This window comes from Carassius auratus, chromosome 47, assembly GCF_003368295.1.
Source record: "Carassius auratus strain Wakin chromosome 47, ASM336829v1, whole genome shotgun sequence".
NCBI lineage: Eukaryota > Metazoa > Chordata > Actinopteri > Cypriniformes > Cyprinidae > Carassius > Carassius auratus.
In genome coordinates, this window is record NC_039289.1 from 2564736 (window position 1) to 2585562 (window position 20827).

The following is a 20827-nucleotide window of genomic DNA, read 5'->3' on the forward strand; positions in this document are numbered from 1 at the left end:
AAGTTTCATGTTATAGCAGCTATACTCATCTCTAATCTCTAAGTTTTCTGTTTCTATATGGTCTAGTTTTGTCTCTTTTTTTAATACAATGTACATTTTGGATAAAATAGAAACAGAACACTGTGAGAGGGAAAGAAAGAAAAGAAAAAAAAGAAACTTCAATTAAACTGACCGTCCATCCATTGATAGAGCAAAAATGATCCCTTCTCTCTGGAAGGGCATCAGTCTTTCTCGTAGTTTCTGTGGAAGGAGTTGAAGTGCATCCTTGCCATGGAGAGAAACCCCATTCGGACCACATTTGACTTGACTTCTTATAGTTTGCATACTCTGTATATTAGAAATACATTCAAAAAGATTCAGAAGTAAATGACATGCATTCTGATTTGTAGTTAAAAAAAAACTAGTTATGCATCATATTATCATAGTGCATTCACACTCACCAAAAGACAATCATTACCGAAGTCCTGCTAGCTTTACTTGACTTCGCGGCAATACAGTAAGTGGCGTCATGAAACCCACCGTACGTCATATCCGTGCGACGAGTGGTATTTGTTAGATATATAAAAAGTATCTGTAGTCGTAAAATAATGTATATTAGATTTGTTTTATGTAATTGACAGTATATTGACGTATACATTTCACTGCATACTAACGGTGGGTTAAAACAGTCGCTTAACAACCTTAAGGGTCTTTGGCATGTCCAGATGTGTTTATTTTAAAAGTTACGGTGCCTCAGAATATCTCATGTTATGAAACTGGCAGAAGTGTATTTTTAATCACATACAGTAAGTTGTAAGTGTAAATGCCACTTACTGGGCTCTTTTCACCCTTGTGTGGATCTTAGAAATGTAAACAAAACCTAGAGCAGATATCAGAGTTCTACTTCCCGTACTAGAGAACTGACCACCGATTGGTCAATAGTGTCACGTGACATGTAAAAAAACCGTATCTTTTCCACAAAAATGTTTATACTTGAAATAAATGCAGCAAAACAGTACTATTATTAATGTTTTATATACAAATTACTTACAAATTTGTATTCATTTTCTTTAAATTTAGTTGCATATTTTCTATGTAAAATATAGAATTATATATAATATAAGTTCACTAAAATGTTAATCTAATTTTATTTTAAAGTTGCTTTAAAGCTTAATATTTTACTTATTAATGAAATAAATTAAATTAATTTTCGTCATTATAAGAAAGTATATTTAAGGCTCTTTGAATTATTGCCTCCTAATTTACAGCATTTCCATTCAAAATTATTATAAATATATTGTTGTGCGACAGATTGAGCCACGCTGCGCCCTCTGTCGGTATAATATTGTTACGTCACCGCATACATTTTTATTTTCCCTACCAAGTGTTTGAATATTTTGTCTTCAATGCCGCTGACAGACCGACAGCTTTGACTTCAGCCTTTAGCAGCCATTAGACTCATTTTTTTCGCTTCATTGCTCCAAATACGTAGACGTCTATCTATCCCACAGGTAAGCCTACAGCCTACACAATATCTCGATTTCTGATGTTATTCTTGTGAATTTGAGTGATCTGGAAATGCTGTATGTATGTTTAAACTCATTTAGCTTTACCATGTGTGTTAGCACACCACAGTGTTTTAGTCTGTTTTTTAATGATTTTAAACCAAACACCAGCCTCAGATGACTGACACTGTGTCTTTTTATTCTCAAAGAGTGTTTTATAAACAGTCTGTGTGTTTTGCTTTTCATATATTTGAAGTAAATGTGTTATGATCTTGCATACCAGGGCCAAGGAGAGATAAGACACATGAAGAGTAAATAAACATGCAGGTGTATAAAAGCACAGATATGTTCAAGCTTTGATGTGTTTTATTTTGACTTCATCTAGCTGCAGTACTGATGTGTTTATGTAGCTTTAGGGTTGATCTTAAGAGGTTGACGGAGCTCCAGGTTTCTTTCTTAGGGGCCTGTTCAGGAAACCACCAGGAGATGTCTGAAGACAATAAATGTTAAATTATTTTTGGTGTTTGATGTTGTATTTACGTTCAAAACTTGTTTATTTACACCCTTTTTGAGGATTTGCTTGAGAATGTGCAATATATCGGTAACCATATATTAGTTTATAAAACCGATGTTAGAAACCAATTTCTTTGCATTATATGGCAGATTTCAAACTAAGAGATTATTAATACTTTTTGCTCCATATTATAATATGCTTTCCCAGTATATAGACTGAAAAATTAAACATTTCTAGTATATTTCACAATAATTATAAAGAAATGGCTAGTAAAACACTTTTTTTCAATGGCAGATTCCAAAATTAACAATTATTAATCTTTTTTTTTTTTTTTTTTTTTTACATTATAATGGTCATTGTTTCTTACTACACAGTATATATATATATATATACACTGAAAAAAATTGTGATTAACTCAGTAACATTGAATTAAACTTAAAATTTTGAAATCAAAAGACTGAAATAGTATATTTTTTTTATAAAACACCAATTCTCTGTTTTATTTAAAAGTTTTTTTTATTACATTTGAATATTTTATGCAAACACTGCACTCATTATGTAATTATGCTACATTATTTAAACTGATATTTTTTTGTTGTGCGATCATCATGCTGTCAAAGTCAATCATATTGCATTGTGGGATACATTATCAATGGAGTATGTTTTGTTGTATACTTCCATGTTTTTGCACAAATTTAACATAACATGACCCAGGTATATTTTTTTTGTACACTTTTACAAAAAAGTAAACTGTACAGCATAGATTTAAAATACAAAAAAAATTGAGGTATACTTATAAAAGGATCCATATTGGCTGGAAATGTGTAGATCGTTGCGTGCCAGCTTCTCATCTACCACTGAAATATTTTGCAATTTTTTTTTTTCTTTATCTACATTACTAAATGAATAATTGTAAATATTTTTATAGTAAAATGTGTCTGATTTTAGGCTGCTTTTGATCATCCACATTTCCAAAATTTGCATATTTTGGTGCTGTACTTGGTGAGATGCCTATCTAGACAGCATTTTTTGGTATCATACTTGGTGAGCATTTTGGACTTAATTTTTGCACATCAAACCTAGTGAGCTGTTTTTATCATTTTTATTATTATTTTGGTTTAGTTTTATACTTCAATCCGCTTAAGCATTTGCTCCATGGATAGTTCTAAATATTTTATTGAAAATGTGTTCGCAATGTTTTTATTTATTTATTTATTTTTATTTTTTTATAACCTCTCATCATTTCTTTGGCATGAAAATATTAAGTTTAGTTAGCAGATGATTTTTAATCATTCCAGGTTCAGATCAATTACAGTGACATTTGGTTCAAGGTCACATCAGTGATATCACAGACATTGTAATCTGCAACATTTTACATGTGCAATTCATATCTTTAATAATTCATATATATATATATTTCATAACCTGTTTCTGTTACGTGAACTTAATTTTTCTTGTAAAGCGCTGACATGATGCATAGTCTTGTACTGGGGTTCTTTCTGACCTTGCGATTGTTCAGCTGTTATTTTATTTATATGTATTTTTAAACACCGATGCGGTGTATTGTTAGGCGTCCTGGTTTCCTGTGCCGCCGGCCTGTTTCTGTCATGCCGAATATTAATGTTTGTGCGCGAGAGGCGCTGCGGTAAGGAATGATCCACGAGCTTCTGTTGGTACGAGCTCATCTGCATCACCACAGGAGGATTCTCACCTGCGTGCCCCCATCCCCCTTTCACCTGAGCATCACTTCATTCTGCAGCACAGCATTCGTTATAGACGATGAGATGACTTATTTAATGATTTCTTGCCTAGTAGGTGATTGTGCTCTCTGTTCAACCAATATTTGCCATTTTCGTTTACAAAATTAAACTAGTGCTATGAAATGAAGTTGAAATGCTGTCCAAAGAAGATCAAAAAAAAATTCCATGTCATTGTGAATGTTACGTTTTCACCATATGTGAAATATACCCAGTATGCACAGTGAATTTTAGAACATGACCTTCTAGGTTAAGAAGTAGAACTAGTACTGTGATATGCAGCTGAACTGATGTCCAAACTAGGTCAAAGGCATCTGGTTATGCTTTTGACAAAATATTTGTAATTGTCTTAATTGTTGCCCGTTTACCTTGTGCGCCCTGTTCCCCCAATAGGTAACATGAATGTATAGCAGGATCTTCGGTTTGGTTTATCATTGTGATTGGTTACATTACCATTTATGTAGAGATCCTAAGAGTTTGGACAGGAAGTGTTCAAAGTGAGACTTTTTTTCTGTAGAAGATGAAAGGGGATTTACCAGGCGGCAAGGAAGTCGACCGGAATTTGAAGTCGGCTGCGTGCCGCCATCTTGTAGCAGAACTTCACTTGCGTTAGCATCCCATTGACATCCCATTCATTTTGGCGTCACTTTGACAGCGAATAACTTTACATCTGAGGTGTTTAAAGACTCCATTTGTCCATTATTTATTTCTAAAGATACACGACAACGTATAAAGGGCTCCATTACCTTCTATGTTACATTATGGCCCCGTATAAACAGTTTTTGTAAAAATAGGCTAACGATTGCGTCATAACCACTCGGCTCTCTGTCGCATTACCGTACAGACAGGAGGAGAAGCTCGCAGGCAATTAACTTAATATGGCGTACTGGCGTTACATTTTAAAATACTATACAAAATAATTAATCCGAATACTTACTCCTGCTCACTCACACCAAACAACTCCCCGCCCAAGCTCGCCGTCTCTGCAAGATTAACGATGGCAGTTTGCACGCACAGCTACTAGAAGATGTACATCTGTCAGACAGGTTGCTGACGTCATCAAGCTTCGTTTGAGTCTGCGCGTCAGAAACGGAAGTGCTAAAAAACACTAAAAATGGGCTTCACTTGTCTCAATTGAGTTCCAATGGGGTTGCTGTGTCCATTTCTTTTACTGTCTATGGGATTTACGCTGGACCATTTTCGTGTTTAGAATGCAGGGTATTGAGCCTTGAGAGTCATTATGTTCATTTTTTACTTTACACCTTTTTAAAAACATGACACCTTTGGTGTGTGTCTCTAAAAAATATGTAACAAAATGCAATGGCCAAAGATGTCTATCTGACGCATACGTACATAGACAAGAAATAAAAAATAACCTCGGGTGCTTGAACTTTTTTCTGTCCAGTACTTGAGCAGTCAATATGAAAAAAAGAAATGAGACATAAATCATCTTGCGATGCTTATGGCAAAAATTGGCTTCTCGTATTGAATTTTAACTTTCCTCCATGTGTGCCCTGTTCACCCTTTAAAATTCTTTAAGTTAAGAAATGGCCTTTTGTGTTAAGGAGTGTGCAGTAATATGTGGTTGAATTTGTGTCCAAAAGAGCCAGTAAGCAGTTTGATCAGTTTTTAGCAACAGAAATTATCATCTTGTATATTACCTTTTCGCCTTTTTCACCCAAAACATAATGTGAAATTAGAGCAACTTAATGAAGGTTATAGTGATATAAAGTTTTAAGTGGTATCGAAAAAAAGTTCATAGACATTTTGGTAAGTTTTTGGCAAATCATTTTTAGTGTTACCTTTTCACCTTGTGTGCCCTGTTCACCCAAAAAGTGAGAGTTCACAGCTGTTTGTGTTAGGGAGTGTATAGGGATATACAGTACAGTTGAATTGGTTTTCAAATAAGGGGACAGGATCACCTTATGATTTTGCCAAAATATATTCTCTCGTCTTAAATTGTTCCCGTTTGCCCCATTGCACCTTGTCCACCCCAAAAAAATAGAGTGAATCCTAAAGCCAGACATTTGTGTGAAGGAATGAGCAATAGTATTAAATTAAACTGATGTCCAAAAGAGGTCAAAGTCTGGTTATGCTTTTGGAAAAAAATCTGTCGTCATCTTAAATGTTACCTGTTCACCCTCTGCTCCCTGCTCACCCAATAAACACTGAGGATCTAGAGCAGGACCACTCTGTTTTTACAGCAAGATTTGTTATCGCCTTGAGAGCATCTCGCATCCAGATTTCCACTAAACCCTCATCGGCTCATTGTTCTTGCATGCGTCCGGGTTTCAGAGCTGCCCAGAGGTGTCACCTGGATCAGAGAAATGACCGTTGTGACCGGTCACCTTTAAATGTCAACACATTTTCTCATTCTGCTCCTACATGGCTGGAAAAGCCGGCAGACAGCAGACCTTCTTTCTTCCCTATGTATTAACGAGAATAATGACTGGTGTGGTGAATTATGGCGCCGTGGTATTTTGGGGCGCTATAGAGTTTATTGACCTGTTCTCTCTTTCGGTAATCAGCGTGGAGCTGGACGTTTCTCCCTAATGAGATAATATCCGATACAAATTACTACTGTGCTACCTCCTGCTGCCTCCGCTGCTTTAGTAATCCATAGCTTTTTTCATTCGCTCTCGCTGTTTTGCATGGATAAGGTTTCTTGGTCAAGCTAGTCCTGAAGCACAACGTTAACTGTCCCCCTCCCCCCAACGTGCTTATTAAAAGGCGTCTGCAAATTTCGCCCCTTATCCCGAGGCTATTCCCACCGTGCTTGTGGACACCATCGGGGGAAAGCAGAATAAATGCGGCTGTCACATTTCCTCCGCAGGCGAATGGCATCTTGGGCTACAATTAGCCAGCAGTGCCAGTCCTCCCCCCCTCTGGTCTTTTGTTATGCAAATGAGACTCATGTAATACGCCGTTTAGCTGGAATTTTTTGCAGATTTTCTCTTTCACTGAAAGGAGCCGCTCGGTGAATGGGGAGTTTTACTTTAACTTGACTGGCTTTGTGCAACTGTCAGTGTCGACTTTTTTTTTTTCTTTACAGCGAAAACCGCAGTAGTTGTCGGTGCAGTCAGTCACAATCACGTCAAGATGATGATTGTTTGTTAATTTGTAGTTTTGTCTGGATATATTGTTTAGTCTGGAAGCATGTTGCCTTTGAATTGCCTACATAGACTGCGGTTTTGAGCATCGTGCCTACCTACCTTGATGACATTTCGGAAATCGAACATATTGGGCTTCCTACCTACACAGCATTTTTGAGCATCCCACAGGAAAGCTGACTACTTAGACGCCTGTTTTTGAGAATCAAATATTGTGAATTGCCTGCCTACCTGTAATGCATGGGCATGTCTATCTAGACAGTATTTCTGGACCTCGAACCTAGTGAGCCACCTACATAAAATGGTGTTTCTTGGCTCCCTTTCTAGACAGAATTTTTGGGGATTAAAACGAGTAAGGTCCTTATCTAGACAGCATTTTTTGGGAATAAAATCTATTGATCTCTCCATCTAGACAGCATTTTTGGTGTTATACTCAGTGAGCTGCTTAAGTAGACCAAAACTTGGACATTAAACAATAAACAGTGTTTCTTGACATTGTATTTACTTGGCTCCCTATCTAAACAGCATTTTTGAGTCATTAGTCATTTTACCTACTTAACTCCTTTTTAAAACAGCATTTTTGGTTTTTTTACCTACTTACCGTCTTATCTTGAAGCATTTTTTGAGCATCAAACCCAGTGAGCTTCCTACATAAACAGTGTTTCTGAGCTTTGTACCAAGTTATCTCACTATCTAGGCAGCATTTTGGGTCCTCAAACCTAGTGAGACACTTATCTAGACAGCGTTTCTGGCCATTTTACCTAGTTAGCCCACTATCTAGAACACATCGTTGATCATCAAAACAAGTGATCTAGATAGCATCAAACCTAGTGTGCTGCTTACCTAGACAGTGTCTCTGTTTTTTTTTTGTCTGGCTAGCTTTCTATCTAAAGACCATGTTTGAGCATGAAATATAGTAAGCTCCCTATCTAGACAGCATTTTTGAGCATCTAACTTTGTGAGCTCCCTGTCTAATGAGTTGCCTATGTAGACGAAATTTGGTCATCAGACAGCATTTGGTTAGTTTTGTCTGGAAATCATTTGGTCTGAAAGCACGTTTTGGTTTGCCATAGTTTTATTCATATTCAAATCCTTTTTTTCTGGCTATCATTTGTTTTTGGCTACATTTCGTCAGTAATGCGCAAACCGTTTTTCCGTGACCCACTTTTCCCAATGACCTCACCTGCCTGCGTCAGTCAGCAATGACAAAGGCGCTCGCTCGTTAAACCTGGGCGTCTACCTAACTTCCCTCCAATTAACTTAAGGTATTTTTCATTCGTAGAAATCTAGAGATTTTTAGTTTAAGCGCATGAGGCACAAAGGGACTACACTTTAAGCAGGGCGTGTGTGCAACTGCGGCACTGGGTTCGACGGGTGGCTTACGTGCAACCGAATAAGGTGGATTTGCAGTGTTGGCGTGCTCCTACCCTGACAGACTGTTCCACAGTGGCACTTCGCCACAGTTGGTCGTGTGTGTGTTTGTGTGTGTGTGTGTGTGTGTCTTTGCCGTCTGCCTCTCTCTCCGGTCCACAGGGGCCATCTGATTGGCTCTCAAGGGTGGAGTCCTGCTTAGCGCTGACATACTGCACCCAGCCCTCAGGGCGCTCTGATTGGCCAGGGGAGGGATGACATCACAAAGGCCAGCTGTTGATTTGGCGGAGAGTGTGTGTGCATGAGAGAGAGAGAGAGGAGAATCAGGAAGGATTGCGGCAGCGATGGCTTTGGGCAGGTACGTGAATGCTCCGCGCTCAGACGGAGGAGAGCAGAGCTGCACTGAGCGCGCTCCGTTTGATGGCACTCGGGCTGCTATGGAAACTAATGATGTGAGCCGAGCAGCGGATCATGAACGCCAGGCAGGTGTGTGTGTGTGTGTGTGTGTGTGTGTGAGTGAAGTCTTGGACATTTTGATTTCTGTGCTGATGTTTTTGCTTGCTCGTTTTAATTGTGGTGAATATGTAAAATTTTTTTATTTTTAAGTAGTAACAACTTTTACTGAATAGTTTTACAATGAATAAAAGTCACTTTAGTTTTTTCTTTTTTATTATTATTTTTAATAGAATAAAAAAAATTCAAACAATTGAGCTTTGTCTTTAAATATATAGTCAGAAATTATATGCAAAAGCATAAATGATAAAATAATCTAAATTCATTTTACTGCTCATTTAAACTTATTCCATGCTAATGTTAAATTCCTTGTGATTAGATTTGAATGTCAGCATATTACACTCCGTGCCTTTGTGTGTGTGTGTGTGTGTGTGTGCCATTTGTAATGACATTCTCGTAATTGCTCTATTTTATAATTTAAAAAAGCGCCTGAGGCTGCTATCAGCGGAAAGCTGGGTGTTTGTGTCGGTGAAAATTACAGCCAAAGGCAGCCCGGCTAATATCGTTAATGTGGCGAATCGTGTAAATGAACTGATGAAGAGAGGAGAGGAGAAGAATAGGTCGACTGTGACAGCGGCCACACACTGAGATCACGGATTGTGGAAGGAGGGGGGAAAAAGGAGGGAAAACCATTAGCGATGCTTTTATCCAGAAATATGGGCCATTTGCATATTAGTCTAAAACAGTGGTGAAGTAAAATACGTGTAGCCTGGAGCCCGGCGCAGTGATGCACTTCTTTTATCAGGAGGGTAAGTGCTCGTTGCTTCCTGAAATATGGTGATTAATAATTGATAATGGGAAATTATGGATGGTCTTTATTGTCTTAGACAACATGCTTGGAGCAGGATAATGAATGTCGCAGACATACTTGTGAAAAGGTCAAAAAGTTGTTGCGCTTTATCTATGTATTGTCTGTTTTTGTCTTTTTTTTTTTTTTTTGTGGTATGATTTGTGATATAATAAAACAAAGGCAGAATTTGTTTGTGGGCAGGGGTTTAATAAAATCTTCTGCCCAAAGTCTGTGTGTCTGTCCCAGAATTTGATCTCGAAACCCGGTAAACTACCTTGACCGCATTTCTGGGCATTGCACCTAGTGAGCTGTCTACATAGACTGCATTTATGGGCATCAAAAGCATGTTAACTGTTTGCCTAGACAGCATCTGTGTGCATCATAATTAGTGTGCTACCTTCCTAGACAGCATTTTTAGGCATTATACAATTTGAGCCGCCTAAGTAGCAGTTTTGGGCGTCATTTTCGTCTGCTTAATGCATAAATGTAAATGTAAAAGCTTGTTATACGCCCACCGAGACAGCATTCATGGCCATCAGATCTAGTGAGCTGGTTTCTCAGATGCATTATACATATTGAGCCGCCTACCTAGACTGCATTTCAGACATCAAAAGCTTATTAACTGATTGCCCAGACAGCAATCATCCATTAATACTTGGTGTGTTACCTTCCTAGACAGCCTTTTTGAGCATTATACCTTATACCTGATCTGCCTTTTTTAGATGCATCTTGAATGTAGGACATTGTACAATTTGAGTTTTGGGCATTATTTTCGTCTGCTTAATGCATAAATGTAAAAACTTTATGTACGCTTACCAAGACAGCATTTTTGACCATCATATGTAGCGAACGGATTTCCTACATGAATTTTTTGGGCATTATACACCTATTGAGCTGCCTACATAGACTGCATTTTCATGCATCAAAATCGTATAAGTGTTTGCCTAGACAACATTTGTGTGCATCATAGACAGCATTTTGGGGTATTTTTCCAAATGAGCTTCCTACCTACGCTGGATTTTTTGCGTTCAAACCTAGAGAGAGTTATACATAATCTAGTGAGCTGCCTACCTAGATGGCTTTGGTGGGCATTGTACTTTGTGTGCTACCTTTCTATACAGCAATTTTGGGCATCGTACCCATACTAAATAGCATTTTGAGGTATGAGACCCTGAAAGCTAGTGAGCTGTCTTTGTAGATATCGTTGTCGAACACCTCAGCCTAGTGAGCAGCCTAACACAACAAGATTTTTGGGCGTCATACCTTAGAAATTATGTATAGTTCCTATCTAGACATATTGAGTATTGAGTATTTTACTTGTTAGAAGAATATCTTGATTGTTTTTTGGGCTTTGTACCTACTGAGCTGCCATCTAGAGAGCATTTTTGGACTAAACATCAACCTTTTGGCACCATACTTGGTCTCAATGTCATACTACCAAGACAACATTTTTGGGCGTTACACGTTATTTGGGTGCTCAATCGAATAGAAATGCTCGGAAATGCAGTAGTTTTTGAGATGCAGCCAGAGTATTTGTGTGTTTCTGCCGTGGTTGATTTCCCCTTTTGTTTTTTTTTTGTGTTTTTATCCTCCAGCGTCAAACTCGGACATCTGTACTGTCAAGTTTGTGAAAATAAACACCCGTCGAGGTCTGAGGGGAGTCTTTTCTCTCTAGTGATGCTTGGAAGAACGTATTGAATATGGAGCGAAAACTGTTGTGCGAGCAGGAGGCGAGGGTAGTTGCGGTGGAGGGCGTATTTTGAAATGCAGATTTGAATTTGCACTTCACCTCGACATAAACGGAGAAAAAGATACGGCAGCTTCGAGATTAGCCCGCAGCAAGAGAGATGCTTGTATATTTATGAATAGTGCTCGCGTAATTCCTGCCAACTGTTGGCGTTTCGATCCGTGTGTGGGTGGAAAAGCGCTCTCATAAGTCATAATTGTCCTTGAGATGCGCAATTGTGCCGTCCATTGTCCAAAGTAGATGAAGAGACATATACTTCCGTCGGTGATGTGGAGTAACGCCTGTGACCTGTGTGCAAATACTCATTGCATGGATCATGCTGATGGACCGTCTGGCTGATTGGATGACAGCTTGTGTGTTTGTGTGCGCTCGTGTGGTCGTTCCCACCTGTTCTTGTCATTGCCGCCACCTGTGTTACTGTCACATCGCGTCTGATGCTAATCCCTTGAATTTTGATCAGTGTGTGTGTCACTATGCATCTCCTCCGGTGGTTTTAGTAACATGAATCTCTAGCTGGACTCTGATTGGACAGTGTATTCGGCCCCAGTTGACGTACTTTGCAGGATTAACGAGTTAGGTTAGGCCCTTTTGACCTCGAGATACAGAGTGGGTCTCGACTTGGCAGGAGTTTCTAGATTGGCGGTGGCAGGATGGGTGGGGGTGCTTTGGTGGGGGCGGGGGGATTGTTGGGTCATTGGTACCCAGGCGAACACTGGCCCATATGTTCAGTTCATTCGGACACAAGCTTGAATGATAGGAAGGTTATGAAACGACTTATGAATATTCATTATATTCATGTAATTTAAATTAGTTAAATCAGGAGGTCTGGTAATTTGGTCTTCTTTATTGATTTGTTATCATCACCTGAAACTATTGAAACAAAAAAAAAAAAATCTAAATGAAAATTATAGATGCTTCCAACTAATTGAAATTAATTACAGCACTAAAATTGCTAACTGGAAATTAAAATAAAATGACATTTCATTTAATTAAACCAAAAAACAAATATTAACATAATACAAATAGCAAAAGCACATAATAAAATTATAAAGAATTTAACTAAAATAATTATTGAAAGTATTCAGCTATACATTTTACAACTAAATCGGTAGAATTATTAATTTGGTCATCTGTGTTGAGTTGGCACAAGTAGTGTTATCTAAAACTATTAAAAACAGAAATTAAATAAAATATAAATATTAAATTAAAAGCCTATATGAAGCTAGAAATGTTGGCAGCAAACGGAAATTAATTGAAGCACTAAAAATGTAAAAAAAAAAAAAAATTAAACCTAATTGTATTAGGTTAATATTTATAACCTAATTTAAACAAAATCTGTTTAAAGTGGGGGATACGTTAGCAATAACAATCTCGGTCAGACAGCAGATACAAATTTCTGAAGATGGAGAGTTCTTGACTCAAGAAATTTGCAAATTAATTAAAGTTATTGTACTTCAAGTTATTGAAAGATTAAAGATGCAACATCAGCAAGACTCAATTAATATGCATGAGCTAAACGTAGTCATTCTGAATTGAGTCAGTTCTCTCTCTCTCTCTCTCTCTCTCTCTCTCTCTCTCTCTCTCTCTATATATATATATATATATATATATATATATATATATATATATATATATATATATATATATATATATATATATATATATATATATATATATATATATATATATAAACTGCTATTATTGTATTTCAATCAACAGAAAATATTTATAAATTGCGGTTGGAGTCATATGATCGGCTTCTTATTCATGATAGCTCATTGAAATGCTTGGAAATGCTTGTCATAGGTTCAGCGTTAAACATGACTTCCTCTCTGTGTATTTTAATGTTCCTCTCTCTCTGCAGCACTGTCTGTTCTCCATATTCATGTCACCACCCTGACACTATTTTAGAAGTGCTGCAGTGCTTCTGCTCCCGGAAGACCTTCCAGACTTTCCATCAAACGAGTTCAGTTCTCCATTACGGACGCTACTGTATCAATGCGTCCCTGACCTCTTGACCTGGCCGTATTTGACCCCTGACCTCTGTCCTTGTGTGTGTGACAGGTGTCCGAGGGTGATGCGGAGCGTGTGTGTGAGCCGTGGTTTGGCGACCCGACCCGAGCGCTTGTGACGGGGTCATGGGACTGCTGCTGCCCCCTGTCCGTCTCTCAGTCCGCCCCGCTGCCTCCAGAGGCCCCAGGGTCCTACGCTCCCTAAGGTTCCAGCCCAGTCCTGAAAACAGCACAGCCGGTAAACACAGTCTCTTTGGTGCTGATGTCATTTTATAAATACGAATACATTTTGGTTTCATCGTGAAATAAGGAGGAATAGAAGGATAGAAGTTCCCAGTTCTCTTTCGCGAATCTGGATTTCAGTAGTCACGTAACTTGCGTAACTCATCATTACAGACTACGTAAATGCATATTGTAAAATAATGAATGAAAATAATGCTTTAAATTTGTCTAGATTTCAGTATAACTTGGGTAACTTATAATTACAGACTACATAAATCGTTCTCTTTTGTGCATCTGGAATTTAATAGTTAGGTTAGTTGCGTATCTTATTGTTATAGACAAAGTAAATACGTTCTCTTTTGTAAATATACATTTCAATAGTTAAAGACGACACAAATGCATTCTCTTTCGCTTATTTCCCTTTCAATAGTTACATAACAATAATTCATTCTCTTTTGCATTTCTACCTTTAAATAGTTATGTAACGTGTAACTTTTATAGTTACGGACTACTAAATAGTTACAATTTGTAAAATTGTAATACTAAATAGTTATAATTTGTATACACGGTCTACGTAAATTAATTCTCTTTTGCATATCTACCTAGTTATGTAACTCATGTGACTTATAGTTACAAACTATGTAAATGCATATGCATATATCTAAAAAATGGCTTAAAATTTAAAAAATATATATTTTGCAAATCTAGGTTTCAGCAGTTATGTACACGATTTGTACACGTTATGTACAGACTACTGAAATTCATTGTAATTATTGACATTTTGGTTGAAGAAAAACATGAAGAAAAAAAAAAAAAAAAAAAAAAAAAATATATATATATATATATATATATATATATATATTCATGTTCTTCTTTAACCAAAATGTTAATAATTAGTGACCAATAAATATCTATGAGCTGATATTTTCCCATATATTGCAAAATTATGAATCCTGTGGTGAAGCCTTCATAAATGCATCATGAATTTTAGTGGATTTGTGACTACGCATTCAAGAAATGGTTATGACTCAATATCAGCATGACATTTTTGATACTCATGATTAATAATATTGCTTTTTGATCTTCAAAGACACAGCCTTCGTTTAGTTACCAAAGTGAGCTCTACCAAAACTATCCAGAAAAAAATGGTATGACATAAGTTTGCAACCTCATTTTTATTCACTTCAAATTACATATAGGTGCAAATTTACCTTTTAAAAAAAAATGACATTAGCCTTTAGGCTTAACTGATTGGCCAAGACTAAAAAAAAATATAATTATAATTAGGCACTTAGTCAGGTGGCTAATTAATGAATATTACTATGGGAAATGGATATTAATTAGGTTACATGACTGCACACTCCATGAAGGTTTCAAAGCCGCTTCAGAAGTCATTAATAATCATTAATATTTTACAATTTTGCATCAATTCGTAAATGCAGAACCAATCATTTTGACATCACACATTGAAATTAACGTCATTAAGCGGTCAACTAAATCAGCATTATTTATTTATTTTTTTAAAATCTCATAGGTGGTGATTTTCGGTCTTGCTTCTGAGTATAATGTCTGAATCTTCTCTGGACACCAGAAGTTGTGACGTTATGAAGGTTCTGGAGAGTGACGGGCCGCATGTGGCCGAACCGCCCGCGACCCCCAACGACCCCCAACACGTACCCCAGAACAACGGCACACACGCCCAGGAGTGTGTGACAGACCAAAGTTCCTCCCATCAAACTCAGGTAAACCTGGTGACAGCACCTCAAGTGGTGCCTGATGGGTAATGTAGTCTAAAGTCAGCAAGAAATTAGATTGTAACCTCTCGCTAATGACTTATTATGGGATGGTGGAATGTTGTTGCCATGGTTTTCATTATCCTAGTGTCTCTGCTTAAAGATAGTGATAAGACAACAAGATGAGTAGAATCAGCCAATCGGATCCAAGCTGATGTGTGATTGGCTAATGCCAGGAAAGAGAGGGAGGACAGTTAATCTGCACCTGAAATCCTGCTGGTTTATCTGCAAACCCTCAGGGTGCATGAGCGTGCGAGTGTGTGTGTGTGTGTGTGTGTGTGTGTGTGACTTTGCCACCATCTGCTCTTGGTGCATTGAGAAAGGGCAGTGGCCAGGTGCATTGAAACACATGCTGATCTCAGCTCTATTCCTCACTCATTGTTCATTTCTCTTTCCTCTCCTGCACAATTAACTGCTTCACTGGTGCACATACTCCTTTAATGTTACATATTACCTGCAGTAACATGCACAACTTTTTGACCTTCTGGACATGTATAAGTGTGTGTGTATATATATGTAAAGATGTCAAAAAAAAAAAATATATATATATAATTTTATTTATTATATTTTTTATTTTATATTTTATTGTATAACTATATATATATATATATATATATATATATATATATATATATATATATATATATATATAATATTAAATATATTTTTTTATTTTATTTTACTTATTTTTTATTTTATTTTAACTATATTTCATACTTTGACCAACAATGTGCATTTTCCTCCCTTTTTTCTGATTGCCAACAGCTCGTCCAATCAGCACAGACTATTAAACGGTCCAAGGTACGGTATGATCACAGCATGAGTTGGTTTGCCTCTCATTTTATTTTTTGGATCAGTTGGTTGTGTTTTGTTTGCCTGCACTCTGTGTGCCTTGCGAGAAAAAGAGAGAGAGTTCGGCAGTGCATTGTGGGAATAAAAGCCCCTGGTCGAGTCAGTAAAGAATAATAAATGTGCTTTGGGTGATGCTGCGTTTAGCACTTTTGCAGCATGTACCGAGATGCCGGAGGTTTGTAAGACCCGAGCGCCTCCTCCGGAGATTTTCCCACCTCCAGTGGCGAATTCTGCTCTGATGCCGTTTCATCACTGCATTTTAAACAGCCGAACTGTTTTTGTGATTATGTTGAGTGCGTGTGTTGATGCAACATTGTTTTTAGTTGTTTAGACATTGCTTGCAAAGAATCATCTCTTGTGTTTATTATAATTTCTAAAAAATAAAGATTCGCATGTTTCTGGTTTATTCTGTGTTTTCGTACTTGGAGATTTTCGGACTTTTCAGGGCTGTCGGGTCTTTATGTAAGCGTCCGTTTTAATAAACGCGCTTCTAATTAACGATTTAATCACAGACCCCTCCCTGAGCTCTGAAAAGTCTCCTGAGACGTGGCAAAATGGTGCTTGTGTATTTTTAGTTGCGTTGTTGGACGTTCTTTTGCGAATGAGTGCCAGACATTTTCGTAACCATGGTTGCTCTCCTCCAGTCCAACGGCAAGTTAAAGTTAGTCCGCAGCTTGGCGGTGTGTGAGGAGCCGTCTCCGCCTCCGCTCCGAGAACTGACGCACGAACAGGTAAACGTGTGTGTGTGTGTGTGTGTGTGTGTGTGTACAGACTAGCATACTTTTTAGCTTATCTGACTTGGTTTACTTGCTAATTCACCAACTGTTTAATATAAAACTATTTACATTTGTGGTTTTCTTAATGCTTTGGAAAGAAATCTCTCTAAGGCTGCATTTATTTGATTAAAAATAATGGAATGTTGTGAAATATTATTACAAATCTAAATAACTTCTTTCTATTTGATTATATTTTAAAATGTAGTTTATTCCTGTGACGCAAAGTTGAATCTTCAGCATCATATATATATATATATATATATATATATATATATATATATATATATATATATATATATATATATAATATTACATCTTTTATTCAAAATAAAACCATTTTTTAACCATTTAGCATTTATTAATTTACTGTACTTAATATGTAATACTATTTAATTTACAGATTTTTGCATTACATTTTTAATTCATTTTAATAATTTAAAGTGTTTTAATCATATTTATATTTTAAAATGAATTCTTTTATTTTTAAACCATATCATACATCAACAAAAACATTTAATAACATGATTTATTTTACAAATAAATGCTGTACTTTTGAACTTTGTTTATCAGGGAACCCCCCCCCCCCCCAAAAAAAAAACAAATATTGTTTAACCAATAATAATTGAGCAGCAATCATATTAGAGTGATTCCTGAAGGATCATGTGACACTGAACACTGGAGTAGTGATTCAGTTTTGCATCACAGGAGTAAATCACATTTTAAAAAAATACTGTATTTTTTGGACTATAAGTCACACCGGAGTATAAGTCGCATCAGTCCAAAAATACGTCATGAGGAGACAAAAACATATATAAGTCGCACTGGACTATAAGTCGCATTTATTTAGAACCAAGAACCAAGAGAAAACATTACCGTCTACAGCCGTGAGAGGGCGCTCTATGTTTTCAGTGTAGGCTACAGGAGCACTGAGCAGCATAGAGCGCCCTCTGGCAGCTGTAGACGATAATGTTTTCTCTTGGTTCATTTCTCTTGGTTCATGTCAAATTAATTTTGATAAATAAGTCGCACCTGACTATTTTGCAGGACCAGCAAATTATATTCCGACTTATAGTCCGGAAAATACGGTATTCAAATAGAAATCATACTTTAAATTGTACAAATATTTCACATTGTATTTTCAATCAAATAAATGCAGTCTTGTTGAACATAAGAGACTTCTTTCTTTCTAAAGCATTACAAATATTAATGACTACTAGTGTATGCAGTACATAATGTAAAACACACAGTGTACTGTATGATCAAACGGATTAACCTTTGTCCTTAATAATACCGCTGTCAAAACATCAGCACTGCTCTTAGTTATAAGAGGCTTGTGTGTGTGTTTGAAGTCGATTGTGTGTGCATGTGTGTTTAATAGAGCTGTGCGTTTATTGAAGGTGCTCGTGTGCGTCCCCAGCGCAGGATTGCATTCATCCATCATCTACACCAAATACAATTTTCCTGTCTCAGCTGCCGAGCGCAGTGGATTGCTATAATTGCCTGTTCTTCTCCAAACCCCATTTTTGTTCTATTTATTAGGTTAGTCTGCAGCTCAGAGCCGCTATTAGGAAGCCCATCAGCTGCAACTTTATTTGCGCGTTTGGTTATTTCGTAGGGAGGTTATTGATGGTGATTTGTGAAAAATAGGTGTTTTGTAAAAAGGGTTGTGCAATGCAATCACACATTGATATGTCACAATTCTTTTTTTTTCCCTACAATGTTACGTCAGTACTTGAAATTTAAGTACACTGCATTTTAAAATCTTTTCTATATATTTCAAATATTTTATGAAAATATCTATGCACATTTTGATAATTTAGATTTTCTAGTACTTCTTTTTGTATTTTGTAAACCGTTTATGTTGTAATTTTGAATTACTATTAGTGTGTATATATATATATATATATATATATATATATATATATATATATATATATATATATATATATATATATATATATATATATTCTAATAGAAATTAATAGAATATATAATATATTTTTATATATATATTCATCAGTCTATATATTCATATTATATATTCATCATATTCATTTTTATATCCATATCAATTTATAAAAACAATTGATCTATAAAATTGTATAATGTTCCGATATCTAACATCTATAATGTTCATATTCATCTATATAATTAATGGTTTTATTTATTACTTTAATTATGTATTTATATTCGTTTATGAAAACACTAAATAAATGAATAACTTGTATAACTTTTAGCTATATCGTTATAATTTATTTATCACAAAATATATCTGTATAATTGATTTATTACACTTAATAATCTATAAAGAAATAACTTTGTGCAATTATATATTTTCATAAAACATTTTTTAGATAACAGGCATTTATTTATCTTTTATAAGACCTAAAATAAACCAAATATAAATATTGCATATTCATCATACTTATGAATTTTCATAATTGTTTTTTTAAATTGAAGTTTTTTTTTTTTTATATCATAATTGGTGATTTAGCATTTGTAAAAAAAAATAATAATAATAAATTTCATGTGTGGGTTATTGCTGACTTGCATTGTAGTTTTCAAATGTATTTTTATATATAAATACGTCATTACTTGACCATAATGTTTAAGGCTCAGACAGCAGACCGTGTTGATTTCCTTTGAGCAACCTTGCTTTTTAAAGACATTTTGTTGAAAATGAAACGATCGGCTTCTTTTCTTAATCGGATTAATGCAGTGCTCTTCCTCAGGTGAGGAAGAAAAGAATTCAAGGTCTTCGTGGACGAACCGTCTGAAAGACGAATAAACGTCCTTAATCAAGTGTACGTCCTTGAACGAGTGAACGAGACTTCCTCCCCGAGGAAAGAGGGTCTCTATTCATAGACCTTTTTCATCTGTCTGTACCTTTCCCTCCCTTCGCTCTTTCACAACCTTCTCATTCACGATCTGTCCATTCGTCTTCTCTCTCGCCGTCCCTCGTGTAGCATGACATTTTTGTCTTCATTCAGGAGCTCGACAGTTAATTCAGGCCTTTCTCAGTCTTTCTTCTTTAGAGGAGTGGAGAGAAAGCCAGAGAATGAAAAAACGGTTGCAAGCAAAAAAGCTTCCAGAAATGAAACCATTCATCGTTCGCTATGTGCAAAACGAAAAAGATTTCAAACTTGAATGATTTGCCTCTTTCTCCCCATACATTCAACATTAAAAACTAGCATTAAATAGCCATAAACATAGTAAATGTAATTTATATAATAATTTTTACTGTGTTTTTGGTCGTTTTAGGAGCTTAACAGCCCTGGTTTCCATTCACTTCCATTGTATGGAAAAGAGCAGCGTGAACATTCTGCCAAACGTCTCATTTTCTGCTTTTCAGACGTCAATCGGTCAGAAGGTTCGGGATCAAAAAGGGGTCAATAAATGATGACAGAATTATAATTTTTGGGTGAACTATCCCTTTAAAGCCTCTGCTGTTCACTTGGCAGGATCTTCTCGCGCTCTGTTTGAAATAAAGCCGGGTTTTAGCATCCGAGTGAAGGATCATGGCGGGATCGAGTCCAAAGCTCACAGAAGGGCAGAATGATCTCATATCCTCAAGGGAGTTTGTAAATCCCATTCATGAAATATAAATTCATGTGCAGTCGAAACGGCCAAATACCCTCAAAACCCCAAAGAATAGAATAGATTTACTATAATAAACTGTTTTTGGCTGTTGGGTCAATAAGTTTAAAACACTGTACACTGTGATTACAATGAGCTTCATTTATGAAATATGAGCCAAATTAATTTGTGTAAATTGTTGACAAAGTGGGAATTATTATCAGTGAGTGGTTTTGTTCGCAAAATGACCCTGGCCAATATATCATCACTTTTTAAATTAATTTTTTACATGATTTTATTTCATTTCGGT

General features: G+C 36.3%; 2 protein-coding genes across 14 annotated transcripts in view; one reads left to right on the forward strand and one right to left on the reverse strand.

Moving 5' to 3' along the window:
• The window catches only part of zranb3 (zinc finger, RAN-binding domain containing 3), a 51526-nt gene extending 50694 nt beyond the window's left edge, over positions 1-832 (reverse strand). Inside the window, exons 1-3 of one of the 2 annotated variants that reach the window (XM_026235694.1) lie at positions 814-832; positions 441-571; positions 173-327 (exon numbers count right to left, since the gene is read on the reverse strand). In XM_026235694.1, the coding sequence (XP_026091479.1) occupies positions 173-324 (152 nt within the window). In that variant the 5' untranslated portion in view covers positions 325-327; positions 441-571; positions 814-832. Of the gene's footprint in view, positions 1-172; positions 328-440 lie in introns of both variants that reach the window. The other variant, XM_026235693.1, reaches the window with a different exon arrangement.
• Positions 833-1383: 551 nt separating this feature from the next.
• Positions 1384-20827, forward strand: part of r3hdm1 (R3H domain containing 1) — a 38877-nt gene continuing 19433 nt past the window's right edge. For 7 of the 12 annotated variants that reach the window (XM_026235696.1, XM_026235701.1, XM_026235704.1 and 4 more), the window contains exons 1-5: positions 1384-1490; positions 13351-13536; positions 15055-15262; positions 16079-16114; positions 16810-16896. In XM_026235696.1, coding sequence (XP_026091481.1) covers positions 15086-15262; positions 16079-16114; positions 16810-16896 — 300 coding nt within the window. In that variant the 5' untranslated portion in view covers positions 1384-1490; positions 13351-13536; positions 15055-15085. Of the gene's footprint in view, positions 1491-8531; positions 8723-13150; positions 13252-13350; positions 13537-15054; positions 15263-16078; positions 16115-16809; positions 16897-20827 lie in introns of those variants that run through there. The other 5 variants (XM_026235698.1, XM_026235700.1, XM_026235697.1 and 2 more) reach the window with 5 other exon arrangements.